Below are 22995 nucleotides of genomic sequence, written 5' to 3'. Positions count from 1 at the left end.
GCCCCGCGCCCCGGCCCTGCGCCGCCCGCCTCGCACCCCTCCCGGTGCAAGAAAAACCCAGGTTCTCTTCGTTTCCGTCCAAATGACACCAGGAAGGGAGCCCCCGTCCTGAGAGACCCCTGTTGGGGCGCCGTGCCCGCAGTGAGTTTCTTTAGCGGGAGCCCCCAAGCTGCCTGCAGATGTCACCTGGGCCCCGTCGCCCCTCAGGAGGATTCCAACGTCCATAGTGACGACCACCTGCCTTTCCTGGTGGCTTTCTGCGGTTTTAGATTTCGGTCCTACTTATTCATGGGAGGCCCCGCCCCCACTTTTTTTTGGGGGGAGGCTCCCCCGCCCCCACTTTTTTTTTTTTAAGGAGGAAGGACCACTACAGATGTATTTTCCATTTAATTCCTGTACTTTCCGCCCATACCGCTGTTTCATTGCGGGCTCACTGGATCCCTGCACAGCTCAACAGGCGCCTTTGAATTCTCCACACATTGGCGTCTCTGTATTGGTGATGGGAAAGCCTCGGGGTGGGGGTGGCAATTGTTGGGGCTGCAAAAAAGAAAGGCCACTTTGCTGTTTTCTGCAAAAAACAAAAAACAACAACAACAAAAAAACCGTGGTGGTGGAACACTGTGGATTAAGCAGCTCGTCTACTGTGATTGCAACCCCGGGAATGAATACAAGTAATTTCCTAGCTAGCCCGTGGCTGGGCCTGACATTGCTCCCTAGACCGTCAGAGTAATTTCTGAGCTACATTTGGGGAAATGGATGTTTTGGGGTGGTGGGGTGGGGAGAGGAGGCGGCTCTGCCTTTTAGGGGCTATCTGGAACACGTTGGAGAAAAGAGAACATTTCATGTCAGCCTGTTTGTCTTTCCAAATTCGTATTTCTTATGGAAATTCATTTGTATGCTTGAGAGTGAAGGATGTAGGGCCTAGATGTTTCTTGCTTGCTTTCAACTTTCATTAAGTTTGGAGGGAAAAAAATTTTAAGAGTTAAGTAAATTAGGGAGGAAAAAGGCACTCCTACTTTGAGGAGAGTTAAGCACATGGAAAACATCTTTCCTTTAATGAACCATCAGTGGTGCTACGGAGCATGACTGGGTCCTTGATTGCATCAGTCTTGTCCCGAGGAGGAGCCCAGGTGGCGCAGTGGTTGTGCACTGGGCTGCTAATGGCAAAGTCTTGCCTCAAGACAGGACTTGGTTGGGAGCCCCTCCTTAAAACAAAGTTGGTAAGTTTGGGATGAGAGCTGTCTGCTGGTACTTTTCTTTTTCCCACTGAACGTCTTCTGCAGCTCAAATGGATTATTTAGTGCTTGTATTGTCATATTTGAAATGTTGACACAATAGAAAGTTTATGCTTTCACAAGCTTCTTCCTGTTATTCCTGAGAGGGAATCTTAATGGGATATTAAAGTTTTGTACTGAGCTTGTAATGAGAAGATATGGGTTAGGGTCCTACTGCTCTCAGGGAACAGCTGCCCCCTCTTGGACAGATCACCAGCCCTTTGGGAATCTTAGTTGTCTGCAGAGTAGGAGTACCTACATAATGCATGTAAACTTATTTTTGAATTGTCAAAGGAATTAGAAATAGCAGTTGTAATCATTTCATTTCCTTCGTTAGGTTCCTTCACTTCCTTTGCAGGAAATATTTTGTCTTATGTACTTCTATAGAGAGTGAAAGCTTTTCGATGTAACTCATTAAAAAACTCATACATTGTATGGCACTATTCATTTTTTAGACCTTGAAATTCATGCAGTGAAATAAAATGGATGTCTCATTTTCAGCCACGGGGGTCATGGACTCTTTGCAAACTATTTTTGCACATATTCCTATGTGTATAGTTTTAAAGCGCACTTTATTTTCTGAATGCAGAGTTGGTGGGAACTACACCGACCAGCGATTATATGCAATTATATGCCGTCACACATGCTTATTTATGTTGAGCAAACTAGAGAACACCCTCACCAGTGTTTTAACTTAGTCTTCATAGTCTCAAAGATCATACCAGTGTCAAATTTATAACATAGGTTTATTTACTTCAGTTTCTTAAAATAATACTCTTTTCTAAAGAGTGGTAGTAAACTTACAAGAGTTTTAAAAATTAGTATATATTGAATTTAAAAGCCATTTTTATCTTTGAGTTCCAGGAGGCATTGTTACTCTACAATGACACCCAAGGGGGGCACTGTTATATGAAAAAGATAGCTTTTCTGTAATTAATAGGTGTTTTATGCACTTTATATCTTAGAAGAGCACACTGCTAATGAATAATTGTAAATGACTGAAAGGGGTTGTAATTAGTCTATGATTTAAGCAAACTACTACCTCTTGGTAAACTGCTATTTGAAAAATAAGTTCAGATTTTGAAATACTACTTCACTGCACCATAATACCCTTGTTTTCAATAAAACTGTTTCGATGGTCTTTCTTTCATGTAACATTTGATTTTATCACCAAGCGAATTTTTGTGTAAAGAAAAGTGAACCGATTTATTCCAAACCTTCTAGAGTTGTTAATTTTTGAGCCTTTTGAAACCAAACTCTAAATAATGAAATGCTTATGCTTGTATGCCTGTTCTTTCTGAAATAGGTCACATTTTAAAAAATATCACCTATTTTAGATTATAAAAACATGTACAGTAAGGCGAGGTGGCAGGAGACAGGGCAAGTTACTGGAAGGGTTTGATAAATTATTTAAATTGAATAAAAATCTAAAATATATATTTAGACCGAATTTGCAATAAAAAATTAGAATATATACACATTAGTGCAAAACTCAAAAATCCTAAAATGAGCATTATAGAGATCTAGGTATTGGAATGGAAGCTATAATCTGCCTTCAGATATGTTGTAGATAGTTTGATAGTCTTGAACCAAAACTGTGTGTATATTTCATATCAGTTCTGATAACCGATGGTAACATATGGTAATACCATCCTTGCATTATAAATATGTATAATGGATTACATCAGAGGCCTAGTGTGCATTCCTAAAAGATATGGGACAAGTGTGGATGGGTAGATTCCTTTAATTTACACAATTACAACAAACATAGTAAATATATTTTTTAATTACCTTTAAAAGAATATTTTGACATATGCTCAAATCTGGGGTCTGTTTGACTCATGAACTTGTCAAGGAGATTGAAAGTAAGTGCTTTCCTTGAATGTAAAGTAAATTATTTTAGAAAATGGAATTATATGCTGATTTCTTTATTAACTGTGTGAAGCTGCCGTAATTGTATCAGTTTAAAAGCTGTTGACTTTCCCCCTCCCTTTTTTTAAAACCAAAAACCCCAAACAGACTCTAGAGGAAGACTTCCTTTTGGTGATTAATCAGTGCAAGTGAAATTAAGGAACAATGGATGTAGAAAATGAACAGGTACTGAATGTAACCCCTACAGGTAAGGGAGAAGATCTTAAACCTTGACTGTGAACATTTCAGCCATAGCTTATTTTATGAAAATATGAACGTCACTTTTACTTTACACACTGTCTTATTCATGCTGTAAGAATAAATATATACGATACTGTTTTTCAAATTTCAAAGTTTGTGATCTTGTTTATATGGAAATTAATAAAATCCGCTTATTCTTCTGCCCATTCTTTTACATTCTTCTAGTTATAAAGAAGTATAGTGCAGACTGAAGAGCAATAGTGACCTTACTCATGTTTTCATATATATGTTAGTGATTTCACTATGTAAATTATTGGTATCTTTGATATGTTCCCTAAATAATTTATATATTATAAATAACCCATGGTGCTTCGTTGGCATTATAAAAATGAACATGGTTTTGTAGAAGTGCAAATATTAAATAATTTAAGGCAAATACATTTTTAGTCTTCAGAATAGCTTTCCAGAAAGCTAATTAGTACTCTCTCAGAAGAAACCTTGCAGCAACCCTGTAGCATAGGGTAGAACTGACCCTGTGAGTTTCCACGACTATAACTCATGAGAGTAGAAAGCCCTGTCTGTCTTCTTAGGAGTAGCTGGTGGTGGTTTCAAACCGCTGACCTTACAATTAGGAGCCCGTGTGTAACCACTGTTGCACATTATTCTGAATGTTGCAAGCTGTTAGAGTTCCTGCATGGCCCAAATGGCTAAATGCTCAACTACCATCTAAAAGATTCGCAGATAAAACCCACTCAGAGGGACCTGGGAAGAAAGGCCTGGTGATTTTGTTCTGAAAAGTCAAAGCCTAGAAAAATGTGTCGAGCAGTTTCTACTCTGACACACATGCAGTTGCCATGACAACCAACAACAGTTTAGGTCATTCTTTTATAGTCATGTTATTTCCTGTAACTTAAATGTATTTTCACATTTAAATGCTACACTTTTATTTCATGATTAAGTCATTAATGTGTACAATTTACAAGGAAGCCTGGTGGCACAGTGCTCATTTTATTAGTATGAAAGAAAGTGAAATAGCTCAGTAAATTTTTTCATTGGTTACATATGGAAATGATAACATTTCGGATTTAATAAAATATATTAAGATTAATTTATCCTGTTTGTTTACTTTTTAATGGGACTGGTAGATTTAAAATTACAGATGTGACTCTTATTTCTTGGACAATGCCACTTGAAGATGTATACTTTTTCTGACTATAACAAGGCCGAATTCTAACCATGTTCTTGGTGCCTCTGCCCAATACTGCCTTCAAATGAGGAACTTGCAGTTCTCCAATAAATGAGTGGGTCTGAGAGAGACCTTTCTTTAAGTAAACTCTTCCTATAGCAAACAGTCCAAGTTAGAGAGATTAGTGTACTAATCCCAACGTTTTCCCTTCCAATTCTAATATTTGGAGGAGCTAAGTTATTTTCATTGACCTTCATTTTCCTCATGTGTAAAATTGAAGTATAAATACTTTTCTATTGGCAGTGTATAAAATGTGATTATCTGCTATTTTAATTCCAAAGTGGTTGCTATTGAGAAGTGAGAGAACTTAAGAACCAAGTAAAAAGTAGAAAATGAACGTTGCTTATTGAGTGTATTTAAAATTCATGAGAATGTGAAAGTAACCCTGTTTACTACTCATTTATTAGGCTGAACTATAGGAGATTGGCTGTGAGATGGTTACTAACCTACAAAAATGGTAATTCCACGTGGTACAACCTAGTGTAATTGATGAGTATATTCGTAGAAGAGACTGTAGGTGTTTAAAGCACTTAAGAGGTTTTTCCCCTTTCATTTTCCTCTTTAAGATCCTGATAATTTAAGTGACTCTCTTTTTTCTGGTGATGAAGAAAACGTGGGGACTGAGGAAATAAAGAACGAAATAAATGGAAATTGGATTTCAGCATCCTCCATTAACGAAGCTAGAATTAATGCCAAGGCAAAACGTAGACTGAGGAAAAACTCATCCCGGGACTCTGGCAGAGGTGACTCCGTCAGTGACAATGGAAGCGAAGCCCTGAGAAGTGGGGTAGCTGTGCCAACCAGTCCAAAGGGGAAGTTGCTTGATAGGCGGTCCAGATCGGGGAAAGGACGGGGCCTGCCGAAGAAAGGTTGGTACATGCTCGAGCCGGAGAAATGGATGGAAAACAAAATCTGATCCTCTGTGCTACAGCTGCCTCCTTCTAGGAAGGAGAGAAATTTAAACAGTGTCGGGGTTGGGCTTAAGTCTATTTTTATATGGTAATGTCCTGAGGACCATTCTAACGTGCTATTTAAGTAGATAGCCAATAATGTTCCGTGAGCAGAACATTTTTCTCTCACCTACAGCAAAATACTGATGGTTTTCACAGTTGTGAACTGTGCATGTACTGTCTTTGCTGGCAAGAAAGGGAGAAAGTCAACACGAATCTGATAATACCCATTGTTGAGAATACATGATAACTACAAGTTTGGTTGGCAACGTCTGATCAGAACTTTAGTGATTCATAAACATAGCTGGTCATTCTCTTTTGTTATATTTACTTTGAGTACTGGAGTGTGGACTGTTTCACTGCTGCCTCCTCTGTGTCTGGAGCAGTGATGGGCACTTGGCAGGTACGCTGTGTGCTGGTTTAATCTGACCTGTTGGGTTTTGGCTGAAGTAGAATCTCAATACAAATTGGAGATTTTACCTTCTTTCATATAGTGGGAACTCCCATCCTATAAACTAGACTTTTTGAAAAATATTTTTGTCTGTAAAACAAAAAAAATTGTGTTGGATACCTTTATAATCATTGGCTCAGTCAGAATGAAACTGAATTATCAAGTTCTGTTGAGCTCTTGCGGCAGATATTAGATAACTTCTGCTCATCCTGTGACACCTCCCCCCCATCATTGGTAACACTGTAAAGTTCGAAGAAGACAAACATTATATTGGACCCTATAAAAACATTTTAATGTTTATTCAAAAAGCAGCTTTAAAAGTTGGGACTGTTAAACTTCTGGTCAGTTTGTATACAGAAATATGCGGGGGGGGGGGGAATTAGTACTGTTAATGCTTAAATAGTAATCATTTTTAACATTACTATCGAAGTATAATTTATACTTTTATATCTAGAGTATTTGACTTTAAGACATTTGATGGTGATCACTACATTTCTTTGTTAAATAGTTTCTTCCTTGTTAAGATTTCTTTGCCATATTTTACTGGCCCAAACATGTTGATTTCTTTTGGTTCCAAGAAATGTCAAAATTATGATTTAGAAGTCAATTGCATATCAGTATAGCCATTTTTTGTTTTTGTTTTTTTTCTTTTAAGGCATCTTCCTGCTTTGTTTTAAGCTTACAAGTGATTTCAAATGGATTCTTTTGGAAATAGATTTATAAGATATATAAACTTGTGAATATTGAAAAGCAACTATATGATTTAAAAACAGTTTTACTATAACTTGGCTGGAAAAATCTAAACAATTAAAACAAAATTTTAGCTGTTATTTAATTGAACATCTGGAATTTAGATTTTAATTTCAGCTAAAATTTGTATGAACCATCTCATTTCATACAGAATCATATATACTTGTAATTGCATTTCAATTTAGATAAGTAAAATTTTGAACCATGGAAAATTTATAATAAAACTGCATTTTCAGTGACCCTTATCACACATTTTATAGTAGCGTGGCTCTTGCAGCAAATGTACATGTGTGTTGTTCTTATAGATGAGGGTTTTATATTATTTTTTCAGGTAGGTTTCTGCATTTATGATTTTATCTATCTGTGTTTTGCCTCGTGAGTAATATATTAGGATGGGATTTGTCACATGAGATTTTGGGGTCATTCCTTTTCAATTCTAACCCTTTGAAGGTGGTGCAGGAGGTAAAGGTGTGTGGGGTACACCTGGACAAGTGTATGACGTGGAGGAAGTGGACGTGAAAGATCCTAACTATGATGATGACCAGGTATCACTGTTTCATTTTAAAAAAATTTAAGTGCTATAGACTTTTTTGGCCTCATGCTCATAACTTAATCATATATTCATAAACAGAACCTTTGATTTTCTAAATCAGGTACACATATATTCATAGTGCTTTCAAATTATTGAGTGCATTTTGGATTAGCTCAGCAGATCAGCTTGTAGTATTTATAAGTCTTCACATGATTTCTGATGTAAATCAAAAGTAGATTTTTATACAAATTCATATAGGAAGGTTATCAGGTTGATCATTTTTTTCAATAAGGTCTGTTGAGTTAATATGGTTTCTGTAGTAAATGATAATTGAGAAGAGCATGCATCCTTTTAAATATCTTAACAGGTCTAGAATTTCTATGTCCCTTTTACTGGATGGTGAATATTAAGTTTTGGTTTGGAAAAAGGATGTTTTTTTTTTTTAATTCCTGTATGCACACTTAAGTGACAGTGATTAAGTTTTTCAACCATTTTTTTGAATCCTGTCATTGTTGACATATCATCAGGTGTTTTCAGTGTTCTCTGAGTCAGAGCTTCCCAAAGTGGGTGATAACACTTTCTTGGGGGTGCACAGTTATGATTTGTTCATTGTTCACAGCCATCGAGCCCATGTTGACCCTATATAAGATTTTCTAGACTGTAATTCTTTATAGGACTAAAATTCTCCATCTTTATCCCAAGATGGTGGTTTTGAACTCCTGACCTTGCAATTAACAGCCCAACATGTAACCACTATGCCATCAGGGCTCCTTGGAATGATCCAGGGAGTGTAAAGCAGACACCTGGATTTACCCTGCATTATGGACTATAGTATAAAAGTTTTAAATTGCTGGGAGTGGAGCAAACACTAGTACCTTTTTTCCTGAAAAAAGGGCAGTAGGCCAAATATGTTTGGGAACCTATGCCCTAAGCAAAGTCCCTTTTTTTCCTACCAGCCCAGGTAATGGCTGATTACTTTTGGTTTCTGTATATTTTCTTCTTTCATATAGTTGGTAACCATACGGTATTCTTTTGCGTCCAGCATAACATCCTAAAAACATTCATGCTTTGTGGCATTCCTCTGTATGGTTGACTAATAATTCAATTGTACATGTGCTGTAGTTTGCTTATTCATGCATCGGTTGTTGGGTATTTATTTAGGTTATTTCTTCCTTTCGTCTGTTGAGAAGAGTGCTGTGTCAACATTGGTCCATTCATACTGCTGCTTACAGGTTTTTGGGTATGGACCTCGGAGTGGAATTGCTGGACTTCTGGTCACACTATGCTCAACTCTTTGAGGAGCCACCAAACTATTTCCCACAGTGGTACCCTTTTACATTCCCATCAGCAATGGGTAGGGTTTCTGTTTTCCAAAGCTTGTGAACTTTGTTTAATTACTGCCATTGTTAAGGGGGTGAGGTGGTAGACCCCTCATTGTTTGTGCTTTTGATTTGCATCTCCTTTCTAGCTCATAACAGCATTTTTTTCATGTACTTGTTGGCTGTTTGAATATCCTTCTTGGTGAAAGTCTATTGAGGTCCTTCACCCATGCTTTGATTGAGTTGTCTTTTTTAAAACATATTTTTAATGGAAAACATAACTGCGACAAAAGTAGAAAGAATAGTATGATGAATCCACTTATACTCACCTCCCAGCTTTTCAACTATAATAATTATTCATTTATGGCCAGTTTTATTTCATCATCTATCTAGCATTCACTCTTCTCTTGTATCTTCCCATACCCACTGTACTTTGAATTATTTGGAAGCAAATATCAGACATTGTGACATGTTCATTTTCTAAAGACTTTTAATTATGAACTTAGGTGAAGGTTTACAAAACCAATCATCAGCTTTGCACATTTAACAACTCATCAAACCTCCTGTTGTCTTGCACTGCTTCCATCATTTTTTTTTGCATTAAGCATGTTTTTAAAAATACTGAGCATAAGATAAGACATGGTCGTGAGATTTTTTTAGGCAGGAAAATGTCATGGCATATGTAAGGTTGTCTTTATTGAATGGTGTGTGTATATACTATACTCAGTGGTTTTAGCTGGGAGATGGTTTTGGCGATAGACATTAATCAGGATTTTTTTAAATGTTGGTTGAACTTTGTCTTTAGTGATCTTTCAGTAACTAGAGTTTTGGTTTTTATTATAGGGACTTTTATTATGTGCTAGTAGTTTCTAGTCAGGGAGACAACGGTTGGTGTAAGACATGAAAACAATTTATAAATTATCAAGGGTTCGTGAGTGGGAGAGAGGTTTGGGGAGGGGAGAACATGAGCTTATATCAAGGGCTTAAGTAGAAAGTATTTTAAAAATGGTGATGCCAACATATGTATAAAAGCCCTTGACACAATGGATGTATGCATGGATTGTGATAAGAGCTGTAAGAGTCCCCAATAAAATGATTTATTAAAAAAATAGTTTGTAGTCATGAAGGCTTTAGGTCTTTAATCAATTTTTTTTAAGTTAAGCTTTAATGAAGAGAATAGGAAGCCATAATAAAGCCTTTTAATTAACAAGTGACTAGTTTTCTGACATATAAAAAATTAGCAAAAGGCGTGGAGAATTTAGGTAGGTCATGTATTTTCTATGTTTATGGTTCTAATGCACATATTGATTTATCATACTCGGGTTTTGTAAAAGAATAGTGATAAATGGGTTCTATCTTTTGTATAAGTGATCACCTAAACACCTTACCAGATTAGGTTTTGAGTTTGAAGGCTTAGCATGCTCTCATGGGACAACTTGTTAATTGACATAATTCATAAGGTTCATAAAGTCTGTTCTATATCACATACTGATTAGTAGTTTCTGAGGTCGTAGAAGCTTGTGAGTAGTCATCTAACTATCACTACTCCTACTCATCACTTACTGGCCATCTCCTCCAACATTTTGCACATGAGAATAGCAAAAATCTTTTAGTCTTTTTTGCACATTAACAATGTATGTCTGCCAGTGATGAATGCCAAGGTGATATTTAAGGTAATATATATCACCTTGGCTGGGCCGTGATTCTCAGTGGTTTGGCAATTATGTAACAATTTGGCATTTCTGTAACCATGTTATCCTGCATTTTGTGACCTGAGGGTCACCCCCATTTCCTTATAATGTAGATTGAGTCTTTGGACCCAACCATGTTGATAAGTGAAGCATAAGCATATTGGTTTCTACTTGTCCAGAACAAAAGAAGGAAATCAAAGACACACAGAAGTATGTAGTCTAACCAAGTAAATATGAACCAGTCCACTGCCATCGAGGTGATGCTGATTCATCGCGACCCTATGGGACAGAGTAGAGCTGCCCCTCTGATTTTACAGCAGAAAGCCTCGTCTTTCTCCTGATATAGTTTAAAGTATTAATTAAGAATAAAAAACCAAAACCCATCAACTAGACCACCCATTGCTGTTGATTCAATTTTGACTTCTTGATGGAGTAGAACTGCCGTGAAGAGTTTTTAACACTGCAGTTTTATGAAAGCAGGATGATACACCTCTCCTGTGGAATGGCTGCTGGGTTTAAGGACAGAACTCAAATTCCAAAAAAAAATCACGGACTTCCTGGGTCAGTTGAAACGAGGTCTTTTCAAGTATATTTCCCTTAAACAAAAGATAACCCCAGGGGGCTACCTTTTACCTAAAAAGCAGCAGATGGGTTTATTGAATAAAGAATATCAACTTTGAACAATAAGAATCTTTAAAAAAATCAATTATCTGAGACCAACTGTCCAAAATCAGACTCCCAAGATAAGATAGTAAGGGGCAAGGAAATTACAGGACTGGGAATGGTCCAACCAGAGCAAACTGAATGAGAATGAGATCGGTGACACATTGTGAAGAATGTGACCAGTATTATGGGATAATTTGTGCAGTAGAAATTGTTAAAAGGGAACATAATTTGCTGTGTAAACTTTTACCCTAAACACCATAAAATCTTATTTGGAGACAAATATTCAAGCATGGAACATGAAGTGGGGATTATTGACCAGCTGCAATATAAAATTACAAAACTATTTTAATAAATCTGGATATTTTGTTCTTCATAACTTTTTCTCTTTTCCCTTTGCCTTTTCAGGAGAACTGTGTTTATGAAACTGTAGTTCTGCCTTTGGATGAAAGGGCATTTGAGAAGACTTTGACACCAATCATACAGGAATATTTTGAGCATGGCGATACTAATGAAGTTGCGGTAGGTTTGAAGTTGCAAGTACAATTTATTTAATGTCTGAGAGGAAGCATAAGCTATCATAAGTAAAACATAACTAGAGTGATCTTGGCCCACTGATAAGTGTTTTCTTTTGTATAAATGACTTTTTGTGAAGTCTCATTAGCTTAAACCATTTCTTACATGTTTGGAATTACACCCCTTTTAAGATCTGAAAAATGCGCAGCAAAATATACATACATGTCTTTGATCACTTTTGCACATGCAGTTCAAGGATTGATGATGGTCTGCTTGTTGTGGACCCATTCTCCCCTCCTTTTCTGAGTTGTTGCTTCCCCACGAACCTAAACTCATGGCTTCCTGTGGGCAGCATATTCTTTGATAGCATTTCAGGGAACCTGTGAATCTTCTAAGGGACAGTGGTAGAAATCTAGCTGGGTAAATTACAAAAAAACAAACAAAACATTATCCGTTCAGTAATGCCTTCCCTGCGGAGATTCAGATTTGATTCCTGGTTAGTGGACCTCAGCACAGCCACCCCCTGTCTGTCATTGGAGACCTCTGTGTTGCTGTGATATGGAACATTTTGATTGGCGCTCCCAAATTAAGCTTGGCTAGTGAAAATGCTCTGAACACCTTGGTCCCATCCCTTTGTGCATAGCATTGCTATGAGTAGGGGGTGACCCAGTGACTGATCTCTAACAACGTGGACGTTCTGAATCGTCTCAAGGGACCTAGACCTCAGTTAACAATGTTGACTTCAAAAAAAAAAAATGTTGACTTCAGTGTTTTTTTTTTTTTTGGACATTCATTTTGATGCTCAGAATTAGGATAAAATTTATCTTTGTACTTTCTTTTTAAAGTAACAATCAGAAAATGATGGCAACATATATCCAAATATGCTTGATACAATTGATGTACGGATTTTTACAAGAGCTGTATGAGCCCCCAATAAAATGATCTTTAAAAAATAATCAGTGATGTGAAAAAAATTATGTAGTACAAAAACAATGCTCTTTAGGTCTTCCTAAAGTACAATTTACATAGGAAACATTTACTGTATTAATTAGAAATTATTTATGAAGTTGATCTGGCCTGTTGCTGTGTGCTATTGAGTGTGCATTACTGTTGTTGATTCCGACTCAGTGACTGAGGGGCAGAGTCGAAGTACCCCATAGGTCTCCAAGGCTGTTGTCGTTACAAAGTGGACCGTCGCCTCTTTCTTCTGTGGAGTTATTGTGGGGTTCAAAGCACTGACCTTCAGAAGAAAAACGGCATGTAAAACAGCTTGAGATAATGGAAAGTGAATCTCTCCATAAATGCTTATAAAACAATCGCCCTAAAAATATAAATACTGTATATACTTGAGTATAACCCAACCTGAATATTAGCTGAGGCACCTAATTTTACCACAAAAAACTGCATTAAAAATGTGCTGAAAAACTTGGCTTATACACGAGTATAGATGGTAGATTATAGGGTAGAAGGTTAGGTTTAGCCCTTAAAACCAGTCTTATAATATTAATGAAGTTTTAGAGTAAACTATTCTAGGTGTAATTTTACATTCTTAGTTTATTGACCAACATTCTTGGTTGGTCAGCCAGAGATTGACAAAGTGAATCAATATCTAATTAATATGGAAGGAAAGCTATGTTTACCCTGTCTCCCACACCTTGACTATTTTTGTATTTCCCAAGGCTGTAAGGATATATGAATGAAAGACTGTTTTTTCTAAGGTAAGATTTTTACTAAAGATGCCTTTGTTTTAAAATAGGAAATGCTCCGAGATTTAAATCTTGGTGAAATGAAAAGTGGAGTACCAGTGTTGGCGGTATCCTTGGCATTGGAAGGGAAGGCTAGTCATAGAGAAATGACGTCGAAGTTGCTTTCTGACCTTTGTGGGACAGTAATGAGCACAAATGATGTAGAAAAGTCATTTGATAAATTGTTAAAAGATCTACCAGAACTAGCCTTGGACACCCCTAGAGCACCACAGGTTTGTGTGATTCTTCATTTTGTCCATCCACCATAGTTAGAGAAATAGTACATGCTCTTAGGAGAGTTTCGTAGATGCGAGGGGAACACTTGGGCCCATGTGTTCTACCACACAAAAAAACATTTTGATGTTTGTTTTTTTTATTAGCTATTTTTTAAGTGTACTTTTCATCATAACTATAAACTGTTTTATATCTTTTATTTTCCATCTCATGCTTTGTATCATGTATTTTGTGTTTAAGTATAGTTAAGCTGTTTTATGAACCAGGAATTTTAAAAGTATAAATTACTAAGAATTGAATTTCCATGGCTAATGTTTATTTCAAAGTAACTATAAGTTGGTTTCCTTTTGAAACCTTGTGGGGAAATGAGTAAATCCATGAGTTCGTTTTAGAGTCTATCAAGGCCTTTAAAAAATGAATTATATTGAATTATACTTTATTGCAATGGATTTTGTTATGTACAAAATGTGCTTTCTTAGGCTTTTCACTGTGAATTGGGTAAAGGACCTTGTATTTTTATTAGATGTTAGTATATACTGATACATAAGGTAACTTCCTGACTTAAAATTGAAAATATGAGGTTAATAAACAACATTTTGATTAAAAGTTTGTAATCAAAGTAATTTTAAGCATTTTACTGAAACATTAATTTAGAACTAGTGTATAAAGAGCCAGTTTCTAAATGTCTCTTATCCAAGGACAGACGAAAGTCCATCAGATAGTGAGGTGTGATTCAAACATGGGCTCCCCTCTTCTTTATAGCAGTACACATACTGAAAAATGGATGCTTTAAGTTTATATGCATTATAAAATTTTTGAAAAATACTGAAAGACTAAAAGGACTAAAAGTCAGAAGAAAATAACCACTGCTTACTATTTGATAGAGATCCCTGGTGGTGTAGTGATTATGCATTGGCTGCTAACCGCAAGGTCAGCACTTCAAAACCACTAGCTAGTTCTGAGGGAGCAAGACAAGGCATTTTACTCCTATAAAGAGTTACAGTCTCAGAAACTCACAGGGCATTTATGTCCTATTTGGTCACTATGAGTCAGAATTGACTCAGCGGCAATGAGTTTACTGTTTGATATCAAGCCTGCAATTCTATGTTCTATGGATGTATGCCAATGTTTGGCTTATATACATTTATTTACTTTTGTTTTAATAAAAAATGGGATAATACTACATAATTGCTGCCTTGTAAACTTGCTTTTTTTTCTGATTCCATAAAATATGGTGAAGATTTTCCCTTATGGTCACATAGTATTATACCCTTTTATATGTGTAACTTTTAATTAGACATTTATTTCTGGCCACTGAAGTTTCCAGGTTTTATGAACATACTATCAGAGATAACTCATTTTATTTTTTCTCTCTCTCCATTTTGGATTGGACACTATGTGTGAGGCAGTGTTTGAGGTGCTGGGGATGCAATACTGAGTAAAACAAAAGAGCCCTTCTCCAGCCTCTGTTCATAACTGGAATATAGAAAGGTGGAGTGTGGCACGCAGAACTAGTAGGCACAAATCCCAGCATGCCCCTTAAGTACTGATTGCAGTCTTTATCAATTATGTATGGGAAAATTGTGTTTTATAGACATTTATTTTAGATTTTTTTTTTATAGTTGGTTGGCCAGTTTATTGCTAGAGCTGTTGGAGATGGAATTTTATGTAATACCTATATTGATAGTTACAAAGGAACTGTAGATTGTGTACAGGCTAGGTAAGTAAATTAATTTTCCTTCTTAGAATTTCAAACAAGGGAAATTCCCCATTAGTCTAATGAAATTATTGTAGGCATTCATCAAATGTTGTGGGCATGAAATTGTCAGTTGTTTGTATACTTCAGTGTTAAAAGTGAGAGGTTATTGGTCTGATCTAAGGGGAAGAGGATATTATGATACAGTAGTCCTGACTTTTTGTCAGACCATTAGATACCTTCATGTTAAAGCCATTCTGTTTGAGCCTAAGTTTCGCTATTTATAAAATAAAAGGATTGGACTTAAAATTTTCTTTAAGGTCCCTTTAGATTCTAATTTTCAATAGTTATTTAATATTTTAATAAGACAAATACGATGGGCAATTTTAACTAAGGGTCCCTATCTGTAATTTATTTTGTGTTTCCCTACTACAGATATCTTTTCTTAATCACAAAATAGTGTGTTTTTTACTCTTGTTTTTTTGATCCAATTAATTTAAGGCTAGATGGGGTTTTTGGGAGTTACGCTAAGTGATTTTTCAGAATATCCTGACTAGTTAGGTTTGGACTTCAAGTCTTAGATGGACATGCTGAACCTTACCTCCATTGTAAAGATTACTTCAAGTCAGTGGTTCTCAACCTTCCTAATGTTGTGACACTTTAATAGATACTCGTGTTGTGGTGACCCCCCCCAACCATAAAATTACTTTTGTTGCTACTTCCTAACTGTAATTTTGCTATTGTTATGAATTAGTGACCCCTGTGAAAGGGTCATCTGACCCCCAAAGGGTCGCAACCCACAGGTTGAGAGCCACTGCTTCACTTCATACTGAAATTGTCTCCTTGGTTGGGAAGGCACATTTGTAGGTAAAAGTTAGTTAATTATATGTGAAGTTAGCATTTTCACCGTAGAACAGTTAACTTTATAGAATCATTGATAAACGTGAAAACCAGTTTCCTTTTGCTCCCCAAATTTTCCCAGTCTTTTATTTTGAAAGGTTGTTTTTATAAGTATTTTGGAATTTATGTTGTTTTTATGTTGCATGAAAGCTGTCAGCATTTATGGGATTTTGTCAGTTTCTCCATAATTTGGTAAACCTCAAGCATGCTATGCTAGTATGCCAAAATTGGATGATTAAAAACATTTTTTAAAAAATTTCTTTTGTAGAGTTGCTCTGGACAAAGCGACTGTGCTCCTGAGTATGTCTAAAGGTGGAAAGCGTAAAGACAGTGTCTGGGGCTCTGGAGGTGGGCAGCAGCCTGTCAATCACCTTGTTAAAGAGGTAATTTAATTTATATATCTTCCTCTGCAAGAAACAAACTATGTATCCTGGATGGTATTTTTGTTTAGTCTTAAAATTAAAAAAATTCAATGACGTTCAGTCTTATAGCCCCAAATGGAAAGTTTGAATAAACCTGTTATATATTTGTCTTTACATTCTTCTTGCTTGTTACGTGATACTTAGATGATTCCTGTTACCTGGAATTAAAAGTGAGACTATGTTAAGTTAAATGAATGTTTATGCTTTATGGTAAGAGGATTGTTTATGAATGTCCAATGCCTGAAATCCTTTTTTCTGCTTGTATTTACAATACTCATACTGTCATTCAAATACTACTGAAGAAAGATTTTGTTTTGTAATTATTCAATAAGTATCCATTTTCATATGAGAAATTTGAATTGTGAGCATCAGAGTAGATTAGAGTCATGGGTTTCTGTGAGTGGGAGTCACTGACTGTATGTATACTTTAAAAGAAAAAATATCTTAAAAATGCAAGATATATTCCCTATGAAATTTTCTTCCTGTAATGGGTGTTCTATATCACTAAATAAAAAGAAAAATTTTAAATCTCCTCATTCTGGAAATCTTTTTTTTTTTTTTTTTTTTCATTCTGGAAATCTTTTAAGGAGATTCGGCAGGTAATTCGAAGATTTATACTGCTTGTGCTTCTGATTTATTTGAGTATAATATTTTCCTTTTTCCATAGCTTTGAATTTTAGTCTTTCAGTGATCTATATATCTAATGTGAGAGTTAAGAGTTTAAAATATAATTACAGCTTTCAGTAATTTTGCTATTATGTTTGCTGTTAGATAGAGATGTTATAAGTACCCCCCCCAAAAAAGGGGGGCACTGTATGTATCATGTCATTATGACACTGCCTGTTTTTCTTCAGAGAAGTAGTCGAAATACTGCGATATGAAAATAATTAAGATGCCAGGGCAACCAGGAAAGAAAAGAAATGAAAATCACACAGATTGGAAAGAAAAATTTTAAAACATCTGTTTCCAGATAAGATCTTGTATATAGAAAATCCTAAGGAATCTACAAAATAAAAAGAACAGGAAAAACCACAACTATTAGTTTCCTTAAAAGAACTCAGCAATTATAGTATATTACATCAATATGCAAAAATCAAATCTCATTCTATAGCTATGAATTAAGGCAAGTGGATTACATAGTGGGCTGTTAACTGCAAGGTCCCTCTGCTGCAACTTGGGAGAAAGATGAGACTTTCTTGCCTCCATCAAGATTTGCAACCTCAAAACTCACAGGGGCACGTTCAGCCTGTCTGTTAGGGTTGCTGGGAGCCGGAATCGACCTGATGGCAGTGAGTAGAATTGCGAGGACAAAGAACTGCCCGTGAGTTTCAGAGACTGTTACCTTTATGGGAGTTGAAAGCCCCATCTGTCTTCTGAGACTGTTGCTTTTGAATGCTGACCTTGCAGTTAGCTGCCCACCATGGAACCAATACACCATTTTTGGCTTCTGGTGCATTATAAGGTCATTTTAAGAAGTGAGATTGTGTGCCACTTTAAAGTTTTATTTTGAGACTGGGTTTGTGCCTTCTGTTGTTAGGTGCTGTGCAGGTGGCTTCAAATCATAGTGACCCCAATATATAACAGAATAAAAACACTGCTGGGTCCTGTGCCATGCCACAATCATTGCTAAGTTCGAGCCCATTGTTGTAGCCACTGTGCCAGCTCATTTCCTCGAGGGTCTTCCTCTTTTTTGCTGACTCTTTATTTTACCAAGCATGATGTCCTTTTTGATGGACTGGTCTCCTGATAGCATGCCCAAAGTAATTGAGACAGTCTTGCCATCCTACCTTCTTGAGAACATCCTGGCTGTACTTCAAAGACAGTTTGTGCTTCTGGCAGTTCACTGTACTTTCAGTGTGGTGTGCCCTCTAGTGGACTTTAAAGCCCGTGTTTGCACACTGAAGCATTGTGGTTACCATGCAGGCCAGTCACCCCAGAAATGTACTTGTAGAGCTCAGTGATTATTAAGAAACACTGAAGGTACTACATTTGCTTCACAGTTATGAATCACTTGAAAATGGGACATTTTTATTATGAAAATATGCTTGTGAACATGCCATGTCGTCGGTGTGCTCTTAACGTAGCTGTTCTAACTTTTCATGATCATCTTCATTGGGGTGAGAGTAAATGAATTTGTAGGCAAAGCATACTTTTTTTTTTAAATGAGGAAAAGGAATTTTAATACACTTCAATTTTTAAATCTAATAGATTGATATGCTGCTGAAAGAATATATACTATCTGGAGATATAGCCGAAGCTGAACATTGCCTTAAGGAATTGGAAGTTCCTCATTTTCATCATGAGCTTGTATATGAAGTAAGATTCCTTTTACATACCAGTGATAAGTATTAAATGTCCTTTTTTGCACCACAGTGACTTAATGCTTCTTTATAACATTTAATAAGTAGAATATTTTCTTTTCCAAAAGATAATACTGTGAGGGGAGAAAATTATTTTAAAATGTTTGTGATGCGTATAACTCTAAATAGAGAACAAGGATGACAACAGTTTCTGAACAGATTAGTGGTCTCCAAATTAATGATCATTCCTTCAAATTGTAGGCTATTGTAATGGCTTTAGAGTCAACTGGAGAAAGTACCTTTAGAATGATCTTGGATTTATTGAAATCCCTTTGGAAATCCTCTACCATTACTGTAGACCAAATGAAAAGGGTATGTATAATATTTTGTATTTAATATATAATAATTGAATAAAGTTTTTAAGTTGTCAATGAAGCTTTCTTAGAGATATTTTAATATAATCATGCCTATATGTGAAGAAAACCAAATTCCTCGTGAGTGGACCAATTAGTGGAGGAAAGATTAATGCCATCTAAGATTTTATTGTGCCTGGATCCACAGTCAATGCACATGGACACAGCAGTCAAAAGATGTGTTGCATTAGGTGAATGCCCAAGACCTCTTTAGAGTATTGAAAAGCAAGGATGTTACTTGGAGGACTGCCGTGTGCCTGACCCAAGCCAGGGTATTTTCAGTTGTCTTGCATGTGACAGTTGGACATTGAATAAAGAAGAGCGAAGAAGAATCGATGCGTTTGAGCTGTGGTGCTGGAGACGAGTAGAGTACTCGGGACTGCCAGAGGACAAGCATGCTATCTTGGAAGAAGTACAGCTGGAGCAAGGGTGTCGAGATTCATCTTCTAATACTTTGGACATGGTATTAGGAGAGACTAGTCTCTACAGTAGAGGGGAAGAGAAGATGAGGAAGGTCCCCAAGGTGATGGATTGGCACCATGGCTGCGACAATGGGTTCAGGCAGTGCTTCCTTCTGTTGGGCACGGGGTTGCTGTGAGGGGAACCCGCTGCATGGCACCTCACCACAGTCACGGACCTAGGAAGGTTCTTTCTGTTGGTCTTCTAAAAAGTTAAATGGGGATTATTTGAACCATTTTCAAGGACAGTAGAAAGTAACACTTGGTTTTTTTAATCAATTTTTTAATGTCTGGTTTTTCTGATGTATGTGTGTGTGTGTGTGTGTGTGTGCTTACAAACATTTGTGCTTGTGTATCCGTCCTGTGACTGTTTCTAAGGTACAATTGCATATTTATTCATTTGCCCTATTTAAAACCGCATGCATTGTTGCTGAAACATTGGATGTGATGCTCTCTCACTTACCCTGAGTACCTGGTGTCTGATTGCAACTCTTTGGAAAGAACAATTTAAAAGAAAATGTTGTTACCAAATGTTTCTTTCCATAGTTTTAAGGTTCAGATCTGATACTAGTCTAACCAAATGAACGTTTGGCCATGAATGTAGGTTCTTGACTTAGTAGTGAATGGTGTTATATGGCATTGATGTGCTTCATATGGCGAACACTTTTTCATCTGACTTCCTTGTTTTAGGGTTATGAGAGAATTTACAGTGAAATTCCAGATATTAATCTGGATGTCCCACATTCCTATTCTGTGCTTGAGCGATTTGTAGAAGAATGTTTCCAAGCTGGAATAATTTCCAAACAACTCAGAGATCTTTGTCCTTCAAGGTACTGTGTTAACTTTCTTTGCTAACCGAAGGTAGTGTTCTATCCTATCTCTGTTACAAAAAAAATAGTGTCTTCTCAGAAGTTACTAACGAAAGAGCAAGAATCATCCATGGTGGGGGTGGGGGGTGGGGGGTGGCGGAGGGGAGTGGTGGTTTATGGAGAAACAAGGAACGAAGTATGTTTTGACCCTTTGTAAATTGGTATGGACTACCTCGTGAAGGCCCACCTTCACTTAAAGGAAACTATCTTTGAGGAGTGTTCTGTGGACCAGTGTACAAGAATCTAGTCTAAGTAGTTTAAATATTATTTCAGAGGAGGTAGTATCACCAGTAAGATGAGAAAATGGAGGCTTGGAGAGGTATAATGTATTTTTTCTAAGGTTCAAAAAATTCAAACTTGTTGCCATCAATTCAGACTTATAGTGACACTATAGGACAGGGTAGAACTGCCTTATGGTTTTCCAAGACTCTTGATGGGAATAGAAAGCCTTATCTTTTTCTAAAGCAGCAATTGGTGGTTTCAAACTGCTGACCTTGTGGTTTGCAGCCTAGCATGTAGTCAAGCAAGAAACTTCTGGTACATTAGGTGCCATCCTTTGCCTCTTCACAGGGTTGCAGCTAATCAAATCAAATTCTTCAGGAAGTGAAGGTTTTTGTGTTAAAATAAGGCTTATAATGAAGATTATAATATTAAGGCCGTGGAAGTTTAATAAGGTTTTCATGTCTGGGCATAGTTTAATGTACATTTCAGGTCTTTCTAATTTTTATCTGAAAACATTTTTAAGCTTTATTTAAGAGCATCGTAAGAATTAAATGTAAGAAAAAAATTTCTAAGACGGTTCTTTGCTCTAGGACAGTGGTTCTCAACCTTTCTAATGCTGTGACCCTTTAATAGTTCATGTTGTGATGACCCCTCAACCATAAAATTATTCTCGTTGCTACTTCATCAACTATAATTTTGCTACTGTTATTAATCGGGCGACCTTGTGAAAGGGTTGTTTGACCCCCAAAGGGGTTGCGACTCACAGGCTGAGAAGGCCTGTTCTAGAACCTTTGTAGGAACTTAAGGGAGAAGGGAAAATGGCAAAAGATAATGGCTTTTTCAAAATGTTTGGGACAGGCCTCTACTTTGGATTGACACCACTTTGTGTATTGTGCCCCAATTGACAACTTTGCCAGGCTTCTTGTTACTTCCTTGTGCACTACCTCGATCTCATAATACATGAGAGGTCAGAAGTTATTGCTACTAGGGTTCCAGCTCAGACATGTAATGGGTTTATTCTAAACAAAATGTGTTTGGGCATGTTTCTGTGATCAGTGGATGGCTGTAGACAAATTCTCTCAGTAATACAGGTTGTGTTCCAAAAGAGTTAATCAACACTGTGGCATCTAAGGGGATCCGTTTGCTGGGTCAGATGATTCTGGTGATGATTTTGGGGGATTCCAAAGGAGTGGTTATTCTTGATAGATTTTTTCCCCAAGAGGACAGGGAGGTCACCAGGGCTTATATGAGAAAGTTTTAAGAAAATTGAAAATTATATTGAGGAAAAGGTCAGGAAAGTTACACTGCAGAATTTCTTTCCACCACGCCAACATCCTTACTCATTCTTCAAAGGTAGCAAGGCCTGGCTTAAGAGAATTTTTTTGAGAAATCCTACTCCAGTCCTACTGCCCCTCCATCCATATTACCCTTCCAGACATTTTTGTTCTTCAAACTTAACATTAAAAAAACCCCACAATTTGAGCACCTTCAAAGAAGCTAAAACTTTGGAGATGGGTTGCTTAGAGAGATCGGAACACTACTTTCATGAGTATATATAACTAGATGAAAGATATGTCAAACAATTGTAGATCACTTTTGATAATGTAATAGATGTTTCTTTGGTTCTGTGGCAATACTTTACTCAGTCTTCTATAGAATGAAGCCATTACGTTCAATTTTCTTAGCTTTATAAAGTCTAAAAATGGGTTCAACACCATGACACAGGTCTTTAAAAAATGTTCAGCCTTCTGTTTTTAAGTCAAATTGGTGATTTCTCTTATGGCTTTATTACTAAGGATCATTTGATGAGATGATATCCCTGGTATTGTAGTGGGTTAGGTGTTGAGTTGCTAACTGCGAGGTCAACAGTTTGAAACCACCAGCCACTCCTCTGAAGAAAGATGAGACTTTCTATTCCGGTAAAGATTAACAGCCTTGGGAACCCACGGTGGCAATTTTACTCTGTCTTACAGAGCCAACCTGAGTTGGAATTGGCTCAATGGTAGTTTGGTTGAACGAGATCCCTAAACTATTAAGGGTCCTGAAGAACTGTGACATTTACACTGCTCTTTTTGGCTTATACAATGAAGTGTACAGGGGAGCTTCAGAAAGTTCACAGAAAAGTAGATGCTGATTTTTCCCCTCCATGAACTTCCTGAAGCCCTTGTATATTCCTATGTGCCTGTGCATTGTTGGTCTGGGCCACAGAGTAAAGGTCAGTCCTGCCCCAGC

General features: G+C 36.8%; 1 protein-coding gene across 2 annotated transcripts in view; it reads left to right on the top strand.

The window, feature by feature from the left end:
- Positions 1 to 22995, top strand: part of PDCD4 (programmed cell death 4) — a 24893-nt gene that overhangs the window by 681 nt on the left and 1217 nt on the right. The window contains exons 2-11 of one of the 2 annotated variants that reach the window (XM_004700930.2): positions 3294 to 3393; positions 5241 to 5501; positions 7234 to 7328; positions 11397 to 11510; positions 13261 to 13482; positions 15106 to 15203; positions 16348 to 16462; positions 18710 to 18817; positions 19063 to 19173; positions 20363 to 20502. In XM_004700930.2, coding sequence (XP_004700987.1) covers positions 3351 to 3393; positions 5241 to 5501; positions 7234 to 7328; positions 11397 to 11510; positions 13261 to 13482; positions 15106 to 15203; positions 16348 to 16462; positions 18710 to 18817; positions 19063 to 19173; positions 20363 to 20502 — 1307 coding nt within the window. In that variant the 5' untranslated portion in view covers positions 3294 to 3350. Of the gene's footprint in view, positions 1 to 3293; positions 3394 to 5198; positions 5502 to 7233; positions 7329 to 11396; positions 11511 to 13260; positions 13483 to 15105; positions 15204 to 16347; positions 16463 to 18709; positions 18818 to 19062; positions 19174 to 20362; positions 20503 to 22995 lie in introns of both variants that reach the window. The other variant, XM_004700929.2, reaches the window with a different exon arrangement.

Source organism: Echinops telfairi, unplaced genomic scaffold (genome assembly GCF_000313985.2).
Source record: "Echinops telfairi isolate 266 unplaced genomic scaffold, ASM31398v2 ScPeMD7_70;HRSCAF=299, whole genome shotgun sequence".
NCBI lineage: Eukaryota > Metazoa > Chordata > Mammalia > Afrosoricida > Tenrecidae > Echinops > Echinops telfairi.
Note: the sequence above shows the minus strand (reverse complement) of the source record. Positions and strands in the feature narration are given on the sequence as shown.